Consider the following 19,388-nt stretch of genomic DNA (forward strand, 5'->3'; position numbering starts at 1 on the left):
GCTGCCCCCAGTTTTTAATCTTTGTTCCTCTTTGCCACCCATTAATTCTTTTACTTGGCCACCAATCAGCCTGAACTCCAAAGAGTGACAATTAATCCTCTGCACTTCTTCTTGCTCCCCGCACTTCAATTTTGCTGACTCTTGATGTTACCAAGTCAAGACAAATTTTATTTGTATTAAGCCAACAGACCTTGCAGTTCTCACAAACTCAATATATACCCGCAGACACAACCGATGTAAAATCTTACTAGTTGTAGCCTTCAAGTCAGTCCTGACTTATGGTGACCCTCAGGTGGCCCTACTATGGGGTTTTCTCGACAAATTTTTGCAGAGTGGGTTTGCCATTGCCATCCTCTGAGGCTGAGAGAGTGTGACTTGCCCAAGGTCACTCGGTGGATTTCCATTGCCTAGTGGGGCTTCAAACCCTGTTCTCCAGAGTCGTAGTCCAATGCTCAAACCACTACACAATGGTGGTTCTCAATACAGTGGGCTCTTGCCTTACGCGGGGGATCCGTTCCAGACCCCCCTGCGTAAGGTGAATTCTGCCTATGCTGGAGCCCCATTCATTTGAATGGGGCTCATGAGCAGTGGCGTGGGAGCACACGGGGCGTGTGCCCCATTCATTGCCCCTTGCACCGCGCATGCTCCCCACAGCTTGAGCGCATATGCTCAAGTCCACGTAAAGCGTGCCCGCCTATAACGCAGGCACACTGTACTAATACTGATACTAAAACCATCTTATTTCTAAAACATGGGTCTGGTACTACAACAGATATAAACAATATAACCAAAGAGCCTTAACATACAATGTGTATGTGCTGCTGCTGCTGCTGTTGTTGTTGTTGTTGTTGTTGTGTGCCTACAAGTAATTTCTGATTTATGGTGCCCTAAGGTTAACCTACAATAGGATAGCTATCTTCAAATATCTGGTGGGCTGTCGTATAGACGGTGGGAGTTGTGTTTTTTTTAAAGTAGAGTGTTGCCCCAAAGGGTCATGCTACAAGAAGTGGAATTGTGATTAAACATTCAGAATGTCCTTGGAATACAGGTTATTGCAACAATGAAATAGAATACCTCAAAATGTGGTAGACTTTTCTTTATTTGATGGTTTTAAAAAGAAGCCAAGTGGGATGTTTAGGAGCATATTTCCAGCAAAGGCTTGATATCCACTGAAGCAATTTCAACTCTATGATTCTATGGTATGTTCTAGTACTTAGTGTAGGCATCCACATAGAAATGCAGAGGTTTACTTAACAAGTGCCTATGGTGAAGAGTTCATTTCATGCACAGCAGGATGATCAAGCAGAAAGCAGCATGATAGATTCACAGGCACAGACCTCCAGAAATGTAGTCATTCGTGTACACATTAAAGAATCTCACTGGCTATTCTTTTATTTCTTCACGAGTAAGTGCAGCTTTGCTTGTAAAGTATTTGAAAATCATTTCCTGGCCAGTAAATCCTCTGGACTCAAATATGGGGTAAAAGAGTATTCGACATAGCTATAACACCCATGAACAAGTCTCTGGTTGCTACTTTTGATAAAGTTTGCTTGAAGAAATTAATGCTAAATATATCAAAATGTATTTGAAATGCACAATTTTTCAGAACAAAACATTTAGAAATGTACATTTCATCAGGAGATACATTAAATTTTGTATTTAAACAGGTATATCCTAAAGATGTAAACGTTCTTTTATTTCACTCCTTCATGCAAGAATGCATAGTTTCATCAATTTTCTCTGTATTGCATGAGAATACAAAGGCTTACTGCACACTTTTCAAGCACTATTTGTACTTTGGGGTTTTGCTGCGGAAAGTTCATTTGCATGAAAATACTTTTTTCCATGAGTATTTTTTTTTCCTGTGTAAAATTATATATTTTGGAGGTAGAGTATATTTATGTAAACTCATGGATTCTTACATGTTGTTTTCCTACATGTTGTTTTTGACAACAAATATATATATATGAGAAAGCATATGTAGAAGCTACTCTACCCTCACCAACTTTTGGCTCTGGCCTGACTAACTACTGGAAATAGACCTTGCAGAGGAGTATATTATAGGCACTTGCAAAGGTCAGATTCTGCAAAAATCTTTATGCAGGAGTAAAAAGAGATGTTTGTATGGTTTGCTGCTCATCTGGACAGGCGGAGAGCTTGTGTCCTTCCATTAACATCGTTTGTTTCAGAGCAGATGATACATGTTACAACGTCCCAGGTAATACCTGATAAATTATTCACCACGGGAAGAAAACTTCCCTTTTAGCCAATGTGACTCTTTCCAAACACTTCAAAGGATTTCAGCTCCAAGTAAAGGACTTCGGCAAAATGAATTTCAAAGCTGCTATCAAGCACACACAACTCTTCTCATTGAAGTATTGTATGACATACAACTCTTATTGGTCTCTAACAGGATTCTTAGGGCTTGTCTACACTGGCCAGAATATTCTGGGCTACTCATGGAGTATTCTAGCCCCAGAGCCTCCCCAGATTCCCCCAGTTATCTCTACAGCCCACAACGATGCCGGGCAGCTGTTTATTCCTATGTACTGCTGTGCCACCAGTTCTAGTCCAGTGCTGTGGTCAGAAATGCAATGCTCAGCATCAATCACATGGCTGGGCACCTTGTTGTGATTTCTCTCATGCCAGTGGTGGTGGCACCAGGTGGCACAGTGGGACATGTGGGTAAACAGCACCCAATGACACTAATGAGTGCTCTGAATTTTCTTGCAAAATCCATAGCAAAAGGTGAATTTTTAAAAATCTGATTTAGCCAGGGACAAAGTGGATTTATTGCACAGTTGGCATTCCTTTATGAAGAAAGTCCCCACTTGAACTGGAGCTTTGGGCCTATGTTATGTAGGCAGATTGCAGTGAAGGTGGGAGAAAACTGGTGTAATTGGCCCATGTAGACGTCCTCTTAGATCCATCTATTCATTTCAGAGAGCAGACTTGTTTACTTTTCGATTGTACCTATCTAGCGAGATAATTGTATGTTTGGATAATTTAACACAAGGGTTTTCTATCAAAGCTACTTACCTTGAATGCAAAGACCTTCAGTGCAGTTCTCTGACTCTTGATTTGGGCCTTCACAGAATTTCCCACCATTACGTGGAGGTGGAGCAGTACATTCACGGATCCTCAAGTGTTCACACTCAGGGCTGCAGACAGACCATTCACTCCATGCTTCCCAAGCACCATCCACTAAAAAGAAGGAAATGCATTGGATGTTTTAGATGGAAAGTTGTTTTGGACATTTTAACAATACAGGTGACTTATTAAAATCACCTCTCCTGGTTCTTTCTAGCCATGCTCAAATTGATTCTGGAGACTGAAAAAAATGGCAATGTTTCCTTTATTGTTTCTCTTGGCCTATAATGTTCATTCCTCCATTAATACAAAATTCAGGTATTCAACAGTTTCTGACTCCATTGTTGCTTCTTAGATTAGAAACTCTCTCCCAGTGCATCTATACACCCCTTCAAACCTTCTGCAAATACATATTTTTGCATATGATTTATAGCATGAACTTTAAATCCCATTCCTAACTCCCAATATACAAACCCAAATGTGGGCACCTTGAGGCCACAGTTGTTTTTGAACTTTAGCCGATTACAAAATTCCCAAGGATTAATATTTTTGTTAATTAAGGGGCTATACAGACCAGGGTGAGGGCTAAGCATCCCCATGCTCCAAGCCCTTATGCTGCTGCCTGGGCACCATTTTGGCATGCACCCTTCTAGACAGCATGTGCTATGATGCCGCACCTCCACAGCAGCATGGAAGGGGCGTCTTTTTTCTCCTTCCGGGAAGCAGATCAATGTCAGTGCATGCATTTACTGTGGCACCAATCTGGGGCAAAAAGGGACAGCTACATGCTGCCCATCTGTATAGCCCTTACCTTACTACACTTTCTGTCTTATGGCCTAAACCTCTTGCCCAACTCCATTAGATACTGCTTGTGTCCACATTATGCAAATTAACAGAGGCAGTTCAAAAGAAAGAAATGGGAAAAAAGAAGAAATCCCAGATTCAATAAATTCCAATTTAAAGCCTGTAGACATGAACAGACACCCATGGTGTTCAAAGGACTATGAATAATAAAAAGCTAAAGAGGACATGCATGCAATCTTAAAATTTACAGACAAGCATAGTCCAGCTTGGCTTGCAGAATAGAGAAGGAAAACCATCATATATTCAGAAGAACACAGAAGACTATTGGATGGCTGCTCTTCATTGTGTTATAGTCTGTGGACTGAGGATTGTGTTGAAGAGAACTGAAAGTGGTAAATTGAAGGTTTTAAGGAAGTTGTGAAGGTGTTGGTTTGTGAGTGCCAAACAGGAAAGGGGTTCAAACCATCTTGCCTTTATTATGGGCTTCATATGTATGTAGTTGGTCACTGTGTGAAGACAGATGCTAGACTAGATGTAAGTTTGCTCTGATCCAGGAGCTCTCTTTGTAAACTCTTGTATATTCATCAACTGTTTCTATTGCAAATCTAAAGTGGTGGTATGAACCCAAAACTGAAATGCCCCTCCCAAGTAATCACCTCCTCTCTTTTTATTAGTTTGGGGGAAGGATATGAAAAGATGTGGAGTATTTCACAGGTGGGGTGTTCTGTTTTGAAAGCTCCTTATGAAGGAAGTGACAGAAGATAGGTTCTCTCCCTTTCCCACAGGACTCCAGCCATAGCTATAGCCCATCTGTCCAACCGGCATACCCCTAGCTGGCATTATTTTACAGATATTCTTTGCGTCAGGGGGTTTTAATTTTAAGGAGAGTGGGATGAAGAAAGCCAGCTTCCCTGCATGCCTCTAGCTACTGTCAATAAAGGAGCATGCTATGGATGAGGAAGGCTATAATGGTTTTATTTTCAATGCAGATAAGACAGAGGGATGGAGAGACCTGGCCTGCCACTAGGCTCATGTGAGACTTATACAAAGGCTGCATATGCACTGCAGAAATCATCCAGTTTGGCACCATTTTTAACTGCCATGGTTCACTATGGACTTCTGGGGACTGTGGTTTTGTGAAACACTTAGCCTTCTCTGTCAGAGAGCTCTGGTGCTACTACAAACTACAGTCTATAAACTATAGTCATAAACATTTTGGGGAGCTCACATCTCCATCATGCCACAAGACATGAGGCTGGACTATGAAGAGACCACCTAGCACCTGGTGCTAGATGTCCATTTGATTGCAAAGGTTCATGGAGAAAACCTGCCAGTATTTTGAGTTGAAGAAAAGAACATCATCTAGTGACTTTTCATAGTGCAAAGAGTTCAGAGTGAGGCAACAATTACATCTCTGTTTCTCTCTCACCAGGACACAAGGAACTGCAGGTAATTTTCTGCACAGACATTCCCTCACAGAAAGCACCTCCGTTGAGAGGAGCAGGGTTTGTACAGGTCCTCGACCTCTTCTGCCACCCTTTGCCACAGCGTACGTTGCAGTTAGACCACTCTGTCCATGAAGACCACCCTCCGTTCACTGCAACCAGCACATTCGAAAAGGAGAAAGATGGATAACATGTTATCATTTTTAAAGACCAAACCTTCACTTCAAATCATTCTGTTTTCAAGCTCTTTCAAAAGACAGTCTACATGTTTAAATTTCAAGCTTTGCTGTAAATACCACTTAATAAATAATGTTGAGATGCAATTACATAAAGGACTTGTGTCAACAAATGGACATATTCGTGCAAAGCAGATTTATATGCCAAGATGTGCTAGAGAGGATGCTGAGCTGTTGGGAGGAAAAGGGGAGGCAACCACATCCATTCTCTGCAAGCATATTCCACTTAAGGGATAAACACACTCCTTAGAAAACAAAAAAGATGAGAGGTTGTCGAAACATCCTTCTGTCTTAATCAATAAAATGTCATTCGGCGCAGTAATGAGAAGAAGAGGGTCAATAAGGAAGAAAAGAGACAGGAAATTCCCTTGATGGTCAGATTAGGATATTTGAAAAGCTGTTAAAGGACAATGCTGCTCTAAATTTTACCAACAAGCTGTAAAGTCACCACACATACATGAATGTCTGACATTTAAGGCAGGGGTGAGGAATGTCCCTCCTGTGTGACTTCAACTCCCTCCAGTTCCAACCATCATGGGCAATGACCAGCAATAGCGGGAGTGTAATTTCACACAAACTAGAGGACAGAACATGCATATATGGGCTGGCATCCTGTTGCTGGCATGTATGTGCCTTGAAGTCACCTATCAACTTATCACAACCTCATGAATTTGATATGGTTTTTCTTAGGCAAGGAATACTTAAATGTAGTTTTGCCAGTCCCTTCCTCTGAACTATAGACCACAGCACCTGGTATTTGTTTGAGGTCTCTTAACTAACTACGAACCAAGGCTGACCCTGCTTAGCCTTGAAGATCAGAGGGATCTGATGTGTTTGAGATACTTAGGCCAATGTTAGTGAGACACACACACACACATATTAGATAGATAGATAGATAGATAGATAGATAGATAGATAGATAGATAGTGTTCGGGGTGACTTTGAGCACTGAGGAAGGGAATAGCAACCTCTGCAATGCCCCCTGCCCCAAATATTTATACAGAAACTTTATGGTAAGTCCAGTGTTACTTAGAGCACTAAGGGAATAGTAACCTCTGCAATGCCCCCCCCCCCCAAATATATGGGGAGGCATTGCAGAGGTTCCTATTCCCTTCCTCAGAGCTCAATGTCGCTCTGGATTTACCATACAGTCTCTGAACCAATACCACCCTACATATACAACTATTCCATGCTTCATGGAGAGTGAGCAACAGTGAAGAAGTATTTGGCCATGTCTCCATGGCGAGATGTGAAATGATCACAGCACCACTGAGACCTCTGGGGTACCTCAACAGATCCCAGTACTGATACAATCATTTTGGTTCTGGCTACAGGGACATAGCCAGTTGTTTCTCCCATCTTGCCAACTCCCCATAAGGCAAAAATAGCTGTGCGGGTAGGGAACTTCAGAGGCTATATAGCAAGGCCAGGGTGTGGCATATTGCTACGCCTAGCACCGGTCTGATTCCAGAACATATAGGATTGTGAAGTCTTTCTCATATCATCTTTTGCCATCTTTATTACAATGCTTTTGTTTAAATAGATAATCTAGCAATGCTAATAAAATGAAACACACACACACAAGCTCAGGAACACATGCAAACGCATCGCTACAAAGCAATAACAGCAACAACAACTCAATATATCAACCAGTACTAACAGCGCAGCTGTGTCCCTACGATGCCCCTCTTCATGTGAATGAGACATGAAGGGGGCTACACTGTTATATGCAACTATGGTGTAAAGTCTCATTAAAAAGATTTCCTGCTGAGGCCTGGGAGACCAACTGCCAATCAGAGCTGGCTTGACAGACCAATACACTGAGTGGGATTTAGGCAGTGCCTCACATCTTATATATCTAAGAGCCACTTCTTCAATAAAGCTTTTCTTGAGTCACTGTGATCTCATTTTCACACAATCTGATCTTCCCCTTGGCTATATATTGCTCCAAAATCAATTTCTGCCCCCACTTCCCTCATCTTTGAGCATGTACTGTGGAAACTGTCTGGGTAGAGATGCCGTTATTCGTACATACTGGCGAAAATAAAAAAAATAAATAAAGTAATATAAGAAGTTTGGTAGCAATAATAGAAGCATTAAGCATTAAGCATTGGTAGCATAGCCCAGGGTTTGTTTTTGCACAACCCAACACACATTTTATTTCTCTCCGTTATTGACCCTTGGGATGGGTTAGCTATTTCGGATTGCCTGTTTGCACCATGGTTGCCTAGCTACGTTTTAATAACTTGTGGTGAAGCATGTCATTTTGTAATGGCTGTTTGGTGTAATGGGTGTTAAGTTATCAAGGAGGCATGTTAGCACCGTCAATCAACAGGTTTTCACAGCTAATTAGTGCTCTTGCTGTTAACTGGTTTATTCTATTCACTAATTAAAATGTATATTGTAATATCTTAATCGGAGTGATATTTTTAGAACGGTGAAGGAGGATCTCTCAATTATTCATTTGCCACAGACAAGTCATTTATTTGTCTGGGAAAAGGGGAAAAAACCTTATTCAAGATATATGCCAAGGAGCCTTTTGCTTCTAGCTAGACCCCAGATCCAACAGGCAAAAAACTTGTGTCAAGGCCCCAAAGACAAAGTCGGCAAGTAATTAGTTACAGATAATGATTTATTTGTAATGGCTTCTTTACATTACTATTATAACCTAAGGGGCAAAAAGTCAAGGAAAATGATAGCGGTAGAGATAACATCACTGCATTTTTAGTGTAACTGTATCCGTTATATGCAAAGGGGTCTTGCAGCACCTTTGAGATGTGATACATAAAAGTTGGGAGCATGGGCTTTCATAGATTTAAGCCTACTTGCTCAGATGCATTTATTGGTGTGGAAAGACCAGGCACAGACCTATATAACAGTCTCTGTGTGAGAATGTCCATAAGAATGCAAAACTTTGTGGGTGCAGCAATAACAAGTTCAGTTTTAACAATAGTCATTGGAAGACAAGGTAATGTTTCCTAAAGCTGAGGAGAATAGACAACCATTTCAATGAGTTTTTGGATGTAGTATGAGAGCCAAAAATAATAAATAAATAAATAAATAAATAAATCCAAATAAATCCAAATAAATCCAAATAAAAATGTGATGAACTGGCCATAACACTGGGAGGTTAGCTACAATTATACTGTGTGCAGTGTGCCAGAAAAGCATTGACCATTGTTAAGGGCTGTCTGACAGTGGAACAAACTCCCCCGGAGTGTAGTGGAGTCTCCTTCCTTGGAGGTCTTCAAGCAGAGGCTGGATGGCCATCTGTCAGGGATGCTTTGATTGTGATTTCCTGCATGGCAGAATGGGGTTGGACTGGATGGCCCTAGTGGTCTCTTCCAACTCTATGATTCTATGATTCTATTTACCTTTAAAACGTATCACATGCCCCCTTATATCCCCTTATTTAATGTATGTGAGGGTCATAGCTGAAACCAGAATAGATTTACAGCTACTTTGGGTTTCATCAGAAAGGCTGGTGCAGCCAATAGTTTTTTTTCTGGATGGAGGGAATAAAACAGGCCTCCAGACTTCCAGTAATCCCTCACACTATCTAAAAAGAGAATAAATCCCTAGAACATAGCTCTTTCCATGACTGTCTTGATAACTGCAACAACTGAATGATATCCTTATTTATGGAATTCCCGATACATACACTGAATCATTGCACTATTACCACACTTGAAATTCATCAATTCAACAGTATAATCAATATATAGAACCTTCAGGTGTAAAGCTTGTATGCTTTCTCTATATTACTGAGGAGTCAAAGCCCTGGCTTCAGGTGGTTTCAGAAGACTGCCTATATGCAAGTGATATTTTGTACAATCTACTGGCACCCCATTCTGATCAAAGGTTGTATACTTTTAAATTCTACAAACAAACACAAAACTGATGTCAGAGATAAGGAAAGGGGTCAGGGGCAGGTTTGCCTGCTTTACTGTTCAAAGACCATTAAAGGGGCCCCCTCCAATTCAAATCTCTATTACAAATTCTTACATACTAAATGAAATGAACAAAATCCCTGATTATCAAAACAAAACAACTTATTGCAGGGCACAAAGTTCGCATCCACTTACCATAGACCACAATTGTGGCTGACAGGCTTCTTCTCCTGGCAACTATGTTGGTGGCCATACATGTGTAGTTCCCAGAATCGGAAAGTCGGGCTTGGCGGATGATCAGGTTGTGATCTGCTCGGGTGTCAATGTTCTCATCCTCCTCAGCATCAATGAGTTCTTCATTCTTCAACCATTCCACCTGAGGACAATATAAACAGGACAAGCAGGAAGGGAGGATTAATTCAATGACTTGGAGCACTTACACACTACTTTTCCAGAACTAAGGATAGATTATTAATCACACAATGTGTTTGGTTGCCAATAGAACTGGGATAAATCAAGTCAAGTTTTTTTGCATTTGACCAATGGTCTTAGCATAATACAATGAAACATTTAAAATACATATAAAATACAAGCATGAATTGGGATAAAGGACACTTTGTGCCGCAGAGCTTCAGATCTTCTTAGACTTTAATTTCCTGAGCAAAAACTGTGTACTTATCTGACGTACAATGTCTCATTCTTATTCCCCTTAGCTCACTCACCCCAAGTATTGCAATGTTTATATGTTCTATTTCTTGTTTTACTATTCATAACATCCTCTGATTCATGTTTCTCACAATCCATGTACCTGTTGTGTGGCATCACACTCTCCTTTTGTCTCTGCTGTTGTTCTTAACTGCCCTCAAGTCGACCTCAACTTATGGTGACCCTGTGAGTGAGACATCTTCAAGACCCGCTGTTCTCCACTATTCTTCTCAGGTCCTGTACATTCAGGCGTATGACGTCTCTGATTGAGTCCATCCATTTGGTGGGCAATCTTCCTCTCTTTCTACTACCTTCTACCTTTCCCAGCATTATTGTCTTTTCGAATGAGTCATGCCTTCTCATGACTTCCAATGAGTCATGCCTCCCCGTGAGTCATGCCTTCTCATAATGTGGTCCAAGTACCACAACCTGAATTTTTTCATCTTAGTTTCCAGGGAGAATTCAGGCTTGATCTATTCTAGGACCCATTTGTTTGTCTTTTTGGCCATCCATGGTATTCTCAGTACTCTTCTCCAGCATCACATCTCAAACGAGTTGATCCTCTTTCTGTCTGCTTTCGTCACAGTCCAGCTTTCACATCCACACATGGCGATTGGGAATACCATGGCTTGGATGATTCTGTTTGCTACTGACAAGCATTTTAACCAATGTCTTTAATTTTTAACAACAACAGCAATGATGGAACCTTTAAACTATTTCAATTGGGTTTTAATTTGTTTAATTGCATATCAGTTTTTATAATGTACTGTGTTTTATTGAAACTATTTAAATGTAAGCTGCCTTAGATCCCAGTTCTGGAAGCAAGGCAGAATACAAATCAACTCAGCAAATCAACTCCCCAGCCCCACCTCTGCAGCATCCTCTCAACCTGATGCACAAAAGTACCCTGAAACTCCAAAGATGCCACACTTCTTTATCAGGAGTGAGAAGCTGTGGATCTTGTACACATCCAAATCCCCAGGCGCTCTTTGTAAGATATCATTTGCTGTGGAAAGCTGGCAGAAACCAGCTTACATTAAACAGTACCAAGCTAATTGGCACTGCAGAGCAGGCAAATTAAAGGCAGAATCAGCAGTCTCCATCAAAACATTCAAAAATGTAGAATCTGCTCTTAGAGGCAGGCCTTCCAGATCTATAGGCATTAGCAAGTGGCAGTTAAGTCACAATTTATTTCCCCATCTCCAGCTCAGAGAGATAACTTCAGCCGGGAACCAGTGGAAGAAGGTCTTGTCCTGTCTAGGTAATCAGCTTATGGATCTGCGGACTACAGGCATTCATTAGCACACTGTTCTGTGCAGATGGTGGGCAATTTGTAGATTTTCTAGTTTATAAACAAATCTGCAGCCACAAACCATCACAGCCAATTAGAATCCATGCCAAACAGCGGGTTTCTTCTCTCCCCCCCCCCTTTCCCTGCACGATCCATCAAGTTGGTTAGCTGCAAATAGAAGGAGCAAAAAAGTGGGGAGGGATGGGAGAAGAAATCAAGAAACCCTGCATTGGGCTGTAACATTTGGGTTATGTCATATATGCTATCTCGAAATAATTGATTGCATTGTATTTATGCATAAATCCATTAGACCAACAAGCACATTGGGTGTGGCATGGAGGAATATTATGAACTATGGATTCAGCTTGTAGTAGTCTAGGCAGTAACACTGATCAAAGCATCATAACTCATATTGTCCTTGTTTTCCTCCAATATTCCTCCCTCACACACTTCATTTTGCTCTCTATGGAAGACATGAGAGGTGATGGTGGTGGGGATGATGATAATGACAACGACGATGATGATTTTGGTAATCTCTGCTGGGTGCTACTACGAACTATGGATTCTGCTTGGGAAAATAGGAAAAACAGACAGGAAAAAATGGAGGCTTTGAACAAAATCCAAAGTGCCTGCTTTACATTTCAGAGCTCCAAATGATTTGGGGATAGAGCTTATTCTCCTTCATATCTGTTCCCAGATTATAACAACATTCTCCAAGTGCTCTTGCAAACTGAGATGAGTTTTGTGTGGATGGCTAAGAAAGAGAATCTTTAGGGTAGTTGTACCTCATCTGTAGAATGTCCTCCACAGAGAGGCTCACCTGGCTTCTACATTATGATAGTTGGAGCCCTGAGTAGATCACTTTTGATTAGGAAATGTTCTAAATGCTTTTTGATCCTAACAATCTTCTCTCTCTCTCTCTTTGTATACATGTGGTGTGTATATGAGAGCGAGAGTCAGAGAGAGAAAAAGAGAGAGAGAGAGACTTTGAGAATATTAAATTAGTACTACATTAGCAAGATCCTACGCTAGAGGAAAAAAACTTTTTACATAACCCGAAGCTGGGACTTCATTCTCCAACTGCTAAATTAAGCTACCCAATTTGGCTTCTACTGACTTTCTGAATTAGCTCCAGACTTGCTAACACAAAAGCTGTCTTGTTTATCTCAACTTCTGTTTACCATCTACTAAGCAAAATATGTTTCACTTAAGGATGGAAAGGCATTTGCCAGCTGCATTTTACACCCCCAAAATAGGTGGTGGTTGGCATGTGGGAGTCTTGTCATCCCATGCAATTGAATTGCTATTAATCCCACTTAAACTGTCATGCCAACATCTTATGGAAGCTGCAGTTCCTATGGGATTTGAAGTTGTTGTTTTTTTTGGGTGGAGGGTATATTTGGAATTGACACCCAGTTCTTGTGCCAAGATTCCTTAGGATGTTGGCATGTCAGTTAAAATGGCATTATAGCTTGGTAATTGTACAGTGTGAAAGGGCTGACTATGTAGACTTTATTCCAGCAACAGTGCCAGTTATATTTCTTTTTGCCACATAAACAGACCTAAAAAGATCAGAATCTTGCACCTTTTTCAATGACCTTGGAGGGAACCTAACATATATATTACTTTAGTATGGATTCTGAAACTCTAACAATAGCCGCCAATGCAACCGCAACGTCCTCCAAGGGCAAAAATGTTGCAGCACTGAAACAGTCATTTCACAAAGACAAAGAACAAAAGACAGGAAAAGAAGAGGCATACCATATAGGTAAACTCTATTCCTGCTTTACTTTAAGACATTCACGGTCCTCAAGGTGGAAGAGATCTATTGTTTTGCCGAGGCTGAAATTTGGTGAGATTAGGTGAAAGAAAAATGTTTATGTTAATGAGCAGTACTTAAAAAGAATGATGATCTGAGCAACGGGAAAACATTAAGCAGAAGGAACATTAAGACAAAAATGCTACAATTTAGTGGAGCTGGATGATTATTTGTAAGGGAGAGCAGAGTACATGAAAAATCTTTCACTTGGTTATTAGGAATTGCTTCAGATGCTGTTTTAATTCTAGTCAACTCCTAGAAATATTTGGCTTGGTTTGAATCTCATACTGTGTTTCCTCTACAGCTGTTGAGTGCTTCCAAAGCATTAGGACTTTAAAGATGTTTCTTTCAAGAATGAGACACTACTGTTTTCTTCATTTTACTTTATTCTTCCCAGCAGTTTGAGTTTTCCTTGGGGGGAAAAAAGAACAAAACTCTAGAAGGTCTCTGCAGGGGACACAAATGGGGGGGAAAAGAATGAGAAGAGGTATGAGAGTGTGCTGAATTCCCATATCTGAATTGAAACAGGTGCTGCACTTTAAAGAAACAAAAACCAGGTAGGAAAGAAAGAAGATTAGAGATTAATTTATATTGAACTCCTTTTGCTTTATCAGAGGTATCTATTGTACACTTGCTCATAATGGGTTGAATATTTAGTCATCCCCGGCACTGGATTGGGATGTGAAAATTTTTTAATGCCTCGATCGTGAAATAAAAAATGTCAGAATAATGGTCTAAAGCACACTCTAAATTTATCACTCCCTCCCTCTCTCGATATTAAGCATGCTCAGAATTGAAATGCTCCTGTCAAGCATTGCCAAAGCACAAAATGAGCTATGGAAGCAATTCAGGGACAGTCTTGGATTAAGTCCACTTCCACATATAGCACGGCAGCAAATAAATTATCATAATCATAAATTTGTACTAATTATGCCCCATTTGGAAAGAGCAGCTTACAACATTATCCAAATGAAATCACTTAAGGTAGAGGCAAGGAAGATGAGCGTTCTCCTTTGCTTTAAAGGAACAAGGCTATCCATCGTTGCAGTGATTCTCAAATAACGTTGGTGGAGAAGAACCAATTTTTGCATACATTTGGAAAATGGAGATCTCAAATCTGTTACACTTAGAGAAACCTTTGGCTCTCCAAATATTTTGCAATATGCAACAAACCAAAGTTCCACACAGCATGGTCAAAGGTAAGGAACCATGGCTACTGCAGCCCAAAATCGAGAGCTAAGGTTGTATAGTGGTCAGAGTGTTTGTATGTTTGTTTCATTTATCTTCTACCTTTCTCCTGGAAGGGGACCCAAAGTGGGTCACAAAAACAGTCAGCTAAAACCTGAACTATGAATTTGTAAACACAATTAGAATCATATTAAAACAATAGTGTATGCCAAGTATAAAATCATTAAAAGCATACAAAAGTTAAAATAGAGCACAGTCTTCCCCATAAACTTCTTTACTTCTCCTCTTCCTCTACCTCTGCAACTCTGAACTGATCAACTAACAGAGTGCTTATCATGACTACTCCACTGCTCTTACCCAGACCAGGGCTCTTCTGGTTCTTCAGTCACCTCCAGGCCTTTCACATCCACAGAATCATAGCACTGGAAGAGACCACTAGGGCCATCCCGTCCAACCCCCTTCATGCAGGAAATCTAAATCAAAGCAGATGGCCATCCAGCCTCTGTTTGAAGACCTCTAAAGAAGGAGACTCCACCACACTCCAAGGGAGTTTGTTCCACTGTCCACCTTGCCTTCACATCCACCTTCACGTCAGCCTTCCTAGCTTGCATCCCCATGCTGGCCACCCTTATCATCTCCCTCATTACTGCTCCTGGACCTTCTCCTCCCAGAAGTTCCAAGCCATCACTGAAGCAGAGTCATGCTTGGTGTTGTCAGTGCCTCCATACACCAGTGTCTCCTTCAGCTGGTAGCTAAAGACATCCTTACTTCCACTCCCTCCCAATAAAGCCACAGGCTGACACAGATCCCCTTTGCCTTGATTCTTCTGCACACATGTCCATTTAAACATTCAGGTTCTAGTGATCTTGGGGAGGCAGGTGAACCCCAAAGAATCACATACTGCATCTGGACTCACTCTACCCATGTTATCCCAAAGCTACATTCAAAATAGTTGTTCACTAGGGAGCAGTATAAGCAAACAAAGACATTCACAGATAAACAAGAAAAGTGAACACCTGAGAAATTCTGGGCTTATTTAATTTTTATAGGTCACAATAACACACACACACATACACACAGACATACTTAGTATCCAAGATATTAAATTAAGCTATTTTGACCTTTAGAGAAGTCTGACCTTCTTGTTTGGCCAATATCCAGGATGCACATATAGATAAGAGAATTGGATTCCCTCCCTTTGAAAAGAGAATGAGTTAGTTTTCTGATACAGGAAAAAAAATGTTTTGTTAGTTAAAAGACAGAAAAAGGTCAACATCTGCACCAATTTCTAACACTACAAATTGCTGATTTTAAAGATGCATTTCTAAACTTAAGAAATAAAAACAACACTTCAGTGTACACTTATGCAGCAACAATACATAATTAAAACTGATTACAATATATTCAGGCACAGTGATTATTTCATCTGTACTGCTATGTGAGTGTGACTGTACATCACACTGCGACCCAATTGCAGCATCTGCTACAACAACATCATTTTGAGTGAGGAAACAGATGTCATTTGCCTAAAAGGGAGCCTTTTCTAATCTTGACTTTCCATGTGTTGTTCATAGAATCATAGAGTTGGAAGAGACCACAAGGGCCATCCAGTCCAACACGTTGCCAAGGAGGAACTCACAATCAAAGCATTCCTGACAGATGGCCATCCAGCCTCTGTTTAAAGACCTCCAAAGAAGGAGACTCCACTACATCCTGAGGGAGTATGTTCCACTGTCAAACAGCTCTTATTGTCAGGAAGTTCCCCATAATATTTAGGTGGAATCTCTGTTGTAGTGCAGGGTATGACTTGGTTTCAAATGGGCAATTATAACCCACTAGACCCAGCATGGGATCGATCATTAAACTATGGCGGGTTACAGACCGCCCTCAAGTGGCCGGTCTCCCGCCGCCGCCATTAGCTGCGGTGGGAAGCCCCAGCGGCCAGACCGCGAGGCTTCCGGCCGCAGCGAAAAAGGAGTGCCGAAATGGCGCTCCTTTTCGCAACCCGGAAGTGGCGCCGCAAAGCGCAAGGCGTGCGCTTGCAGTGTCACTTTCGCCGCAACACGTCTGGACGCTGTGCGTCCAAGACGTAAAAATGGCAGTGCCCATGTGGATGGCCGCTGCCATTTAGTACGCGCTCTGCGCGCGTTAAGAACAGGGGCGGTTAGGAAGGGGCGACCCTTCCTAACCCTAGCACGCCCCTTCCTAACCCTAGTACGCACAGAGCACGTACTATATGGCAGTCTGTAACCCGCCTATGATTCTTGAGACTAGGATTTGAATCCTAGCTTGACCATTTAAAACCACTGGGTGACCTTGGGCAAGTCACACTCTCTGAGCCTCAAATGACAGCAATGACACCCCACCCCAAAGAAAAGTGCCAAGAAAACCATTTGATTGGTTCACCTTAGATATGCCAGAAGTTGGAAATGACTTGAAGGCACGCAACAGTAAAATTTCACAAGACCATTTGATTTTAAAGATACCTGTTCCTAGTGTAGGCATAAATTACCAACTTATTTGCTGATATTCAGTACACAGCTGCTTGAATATTTAGAGGTTCCTTGAGTGTATGAGCATAGGGACAGTTATGATGAGTGGATATATTTCAGACACTTCTGGTATAGCACTGGTGTAAGCCTCAGCCCAGCTGAATTATGGTACTTGCTAACCATTCTTGGCAGAGTGGGGGACAAGGAATTGGTGCCAGATACTTTGGTTCTTAGTTCTCACCCTGGTAGCTCTAAACAGTCAACTCAAAAGAGAGTTTCAATTGAATATGTGAGCCACATACATAGAGAGCTACTGCTTTTGAAACTAGGATAGATACTTCATCCGTGATTGGTGTTTTTACACATCACTGTTTGATAAGAGGAGTATGAATGAGTCAACTTACTCTCTTTTTAAGTCATTGAAAATGGCTGCTCATCTTTATGCTGCAACAATAGCCTCCTGACTCACTCAGTCCTTAGGATCTCCACTTTCTGCTGAGATATTCAAAAAAACCTTATCTTCTTTTTTTATTCTCTTTTGGCTTTTATGAAAAACACATCAAATTAAAAGTACAAAAAAGACCATTACTGTAACTCTTACAGTGCCTGCAACTTTGTATTCATTGCAGAGATCAGCCTTATAAACATCTCTTATAAATAGGACCAAAACAACCCTACAGGTTGCTCAGCAGGAGAGAGATGCTTTAATGGGCTTCCTTTTTGAAAATATCTGCATGTGGGGAAGCTAAATACCAGCATTGCTTTGCAACATAAAACACAGTAATATCAAAGGGAGGCAGGCAGGGGAGATCATCAAGGAAACACAGCCACAAAGATTTTATGATGTTCGACTGGTGATCTTCCTAGCTGACTATAGTGTTTTTATGAATCCATTATTTGTGTGTTTCTTGAAGCAAACCTCACTCCTCAGACCGACACAGTATACTGTTAAAAACACACTCACACTACAGTATGCATCTTTACAGATTCTGCAGACCTGGTATGATTTTGCGAGACTTACACACACGTTGCAGGGTTTTGCATGCTTTGTAGTACTTCGGCTGAAAGACTGTGAAAGAGATTGGCTTTTGAAATAGCATAAATTTACACAATCAGCAGTTGTTGTAAGGACATTTTCCTCTCTTTCTGAAATTCTTCCCTAATAATTTGTTCATTAAAAGGTTGTCCCCATGAGTTTTCGACAATCCAGCAGCATAGGGATTTGGAGATGAATGCACTACAACCAGGATCCCAGCTAAGGAATTAAGAAGAGCTGTGAGTAGGGATAGATCATAGTTGTTGTTGTTGCCTGCTGTCTTTGAGTCAACTTCGACTCATGGCGAGCCCATAAATGAGATAGAGATATCATGAAGCTCCTCTGTCCTCAACTGCTCTGCTGGGGCCCTGCAGGCTCAGGGCCATAGTTTCCTTGACTATCCATCTGGTGTTCGCTCTACCTCTCTTTCTACTGCCCTCTACCTTTCCTAGCATTATTGTCTTTTCTGTGAGGAACAATTACTAGAGAAGGTCAAGAAAGAAAATGCAAAGGTAAGCTTGCTGCTGAACATAAAGGAAACAATAACAACAAGAAAATAATAATGACCATGGAGGATTTACATAAATCCAGTCTAGATAATGAGGAAATCAAAATAGTTAAGAGTTCCCATAGCTTGGATCAAACACTGATCAGAGTAGAGAGTGCAATCAAGAAATAAGAAGAAAACTGTAACTGGAAAGGGCAATAATGAAAGAAATAGGTAAGATCCTAAAGGGTAAAGATACACATCTGGGCACTAAATTCAGAATTGTCCAAGCCATTATATTGTTAATCCTAGTGTAACTGAAGGGGGAAAACAGAGGAACAGAAAAGGAATGGAGGTGGAAGAAAAGGGAAATTATATGCATTTATTTCACTTCAACATGATTTAAGCCTAGTTGTAAACCTGGGTTACACTAGGTGCCCATGTACTTCCATATATTCTTGGATTACAACTCCCATCAGACCCCTAGAGAACAGTAATATGCACTGCAGTCCAACAACATCTGCCATGTGGGATTAGCAAGTCAGCAGCTTTCCATTCCCTGAAGTTTTCAGGTTAAACATAAGAAGGCAGGGTGGGCTGTTGTGTAACAATTGGCAAACTCTGCATGTGTGTTTGTGTGTGGGCACACACATGGACATGTGAACATAGGTACATTCACATGGGACCTTGAGACAGACAATGTGAGTGCTTTGCAGTAAACAAATATTATGTGCCATTATTTATAACATACTGATGGTGTCATTGGATGACTGATGAAAGTTTTCAAACAGTTAAGCACAGGTGAGAAGCAAAATTAAAAGGTAACAAATTTAGGCTGAGAATCCTCAATGACTTGTACATAGGGATAAAGAGGACTATTATAGCAGTGAGTGCAAAGAAACAGA

General features: G+C 41.0%; 1 protein-coding gene across 1 annotated transcript in view; it reads right to left on the bottom strand.

Annotated features, from left to right (window-relative positions):
- The window catches only part of UNC5D (unc-5 netrin receptor D), a 259,865-nt gene that overhangs the window by 56,684 nt on the left and 183,793 nt on the right, over positions 1–19,388 (bottom strand). Inside the window, exons 5-7 of the mRNA XM_042473959.1 lie at positions 9,661–9,841; positions 5,324–5,491; positions 3,040–3,204 (exon numbers count right to left, since the gene is read on the bottom strand). Of these exons, the coding sequence (XP_042329893.1) occupies positions 3,040–3,204; positions 5,324–5,491; positions 9,661–9,841 (514 nt within the window). The remainder of the gene's footprint in view (positions 1–3,039; positions 3,205–5,323; positions 5,492–9,660; positions 9,842–19,388) is intronic.

This window comes from Sceloporus undulatus, chromosome 6 (genome assembly GCF_019175285.1).
Source record: "Sceloporus undulatus isolate JIND9_A2432 ecotype Alabama chromosome 6, SceUnd_v1.1, whole genome shotgun sequence".
Taxonomy (NCBI): domain Eukaryota; kingdom Metazoa; phylum Chordata; class Lepidosauria; order Squamata; family Phrynosomatidae; genus Sceloporus; species Sceloporus undulatus.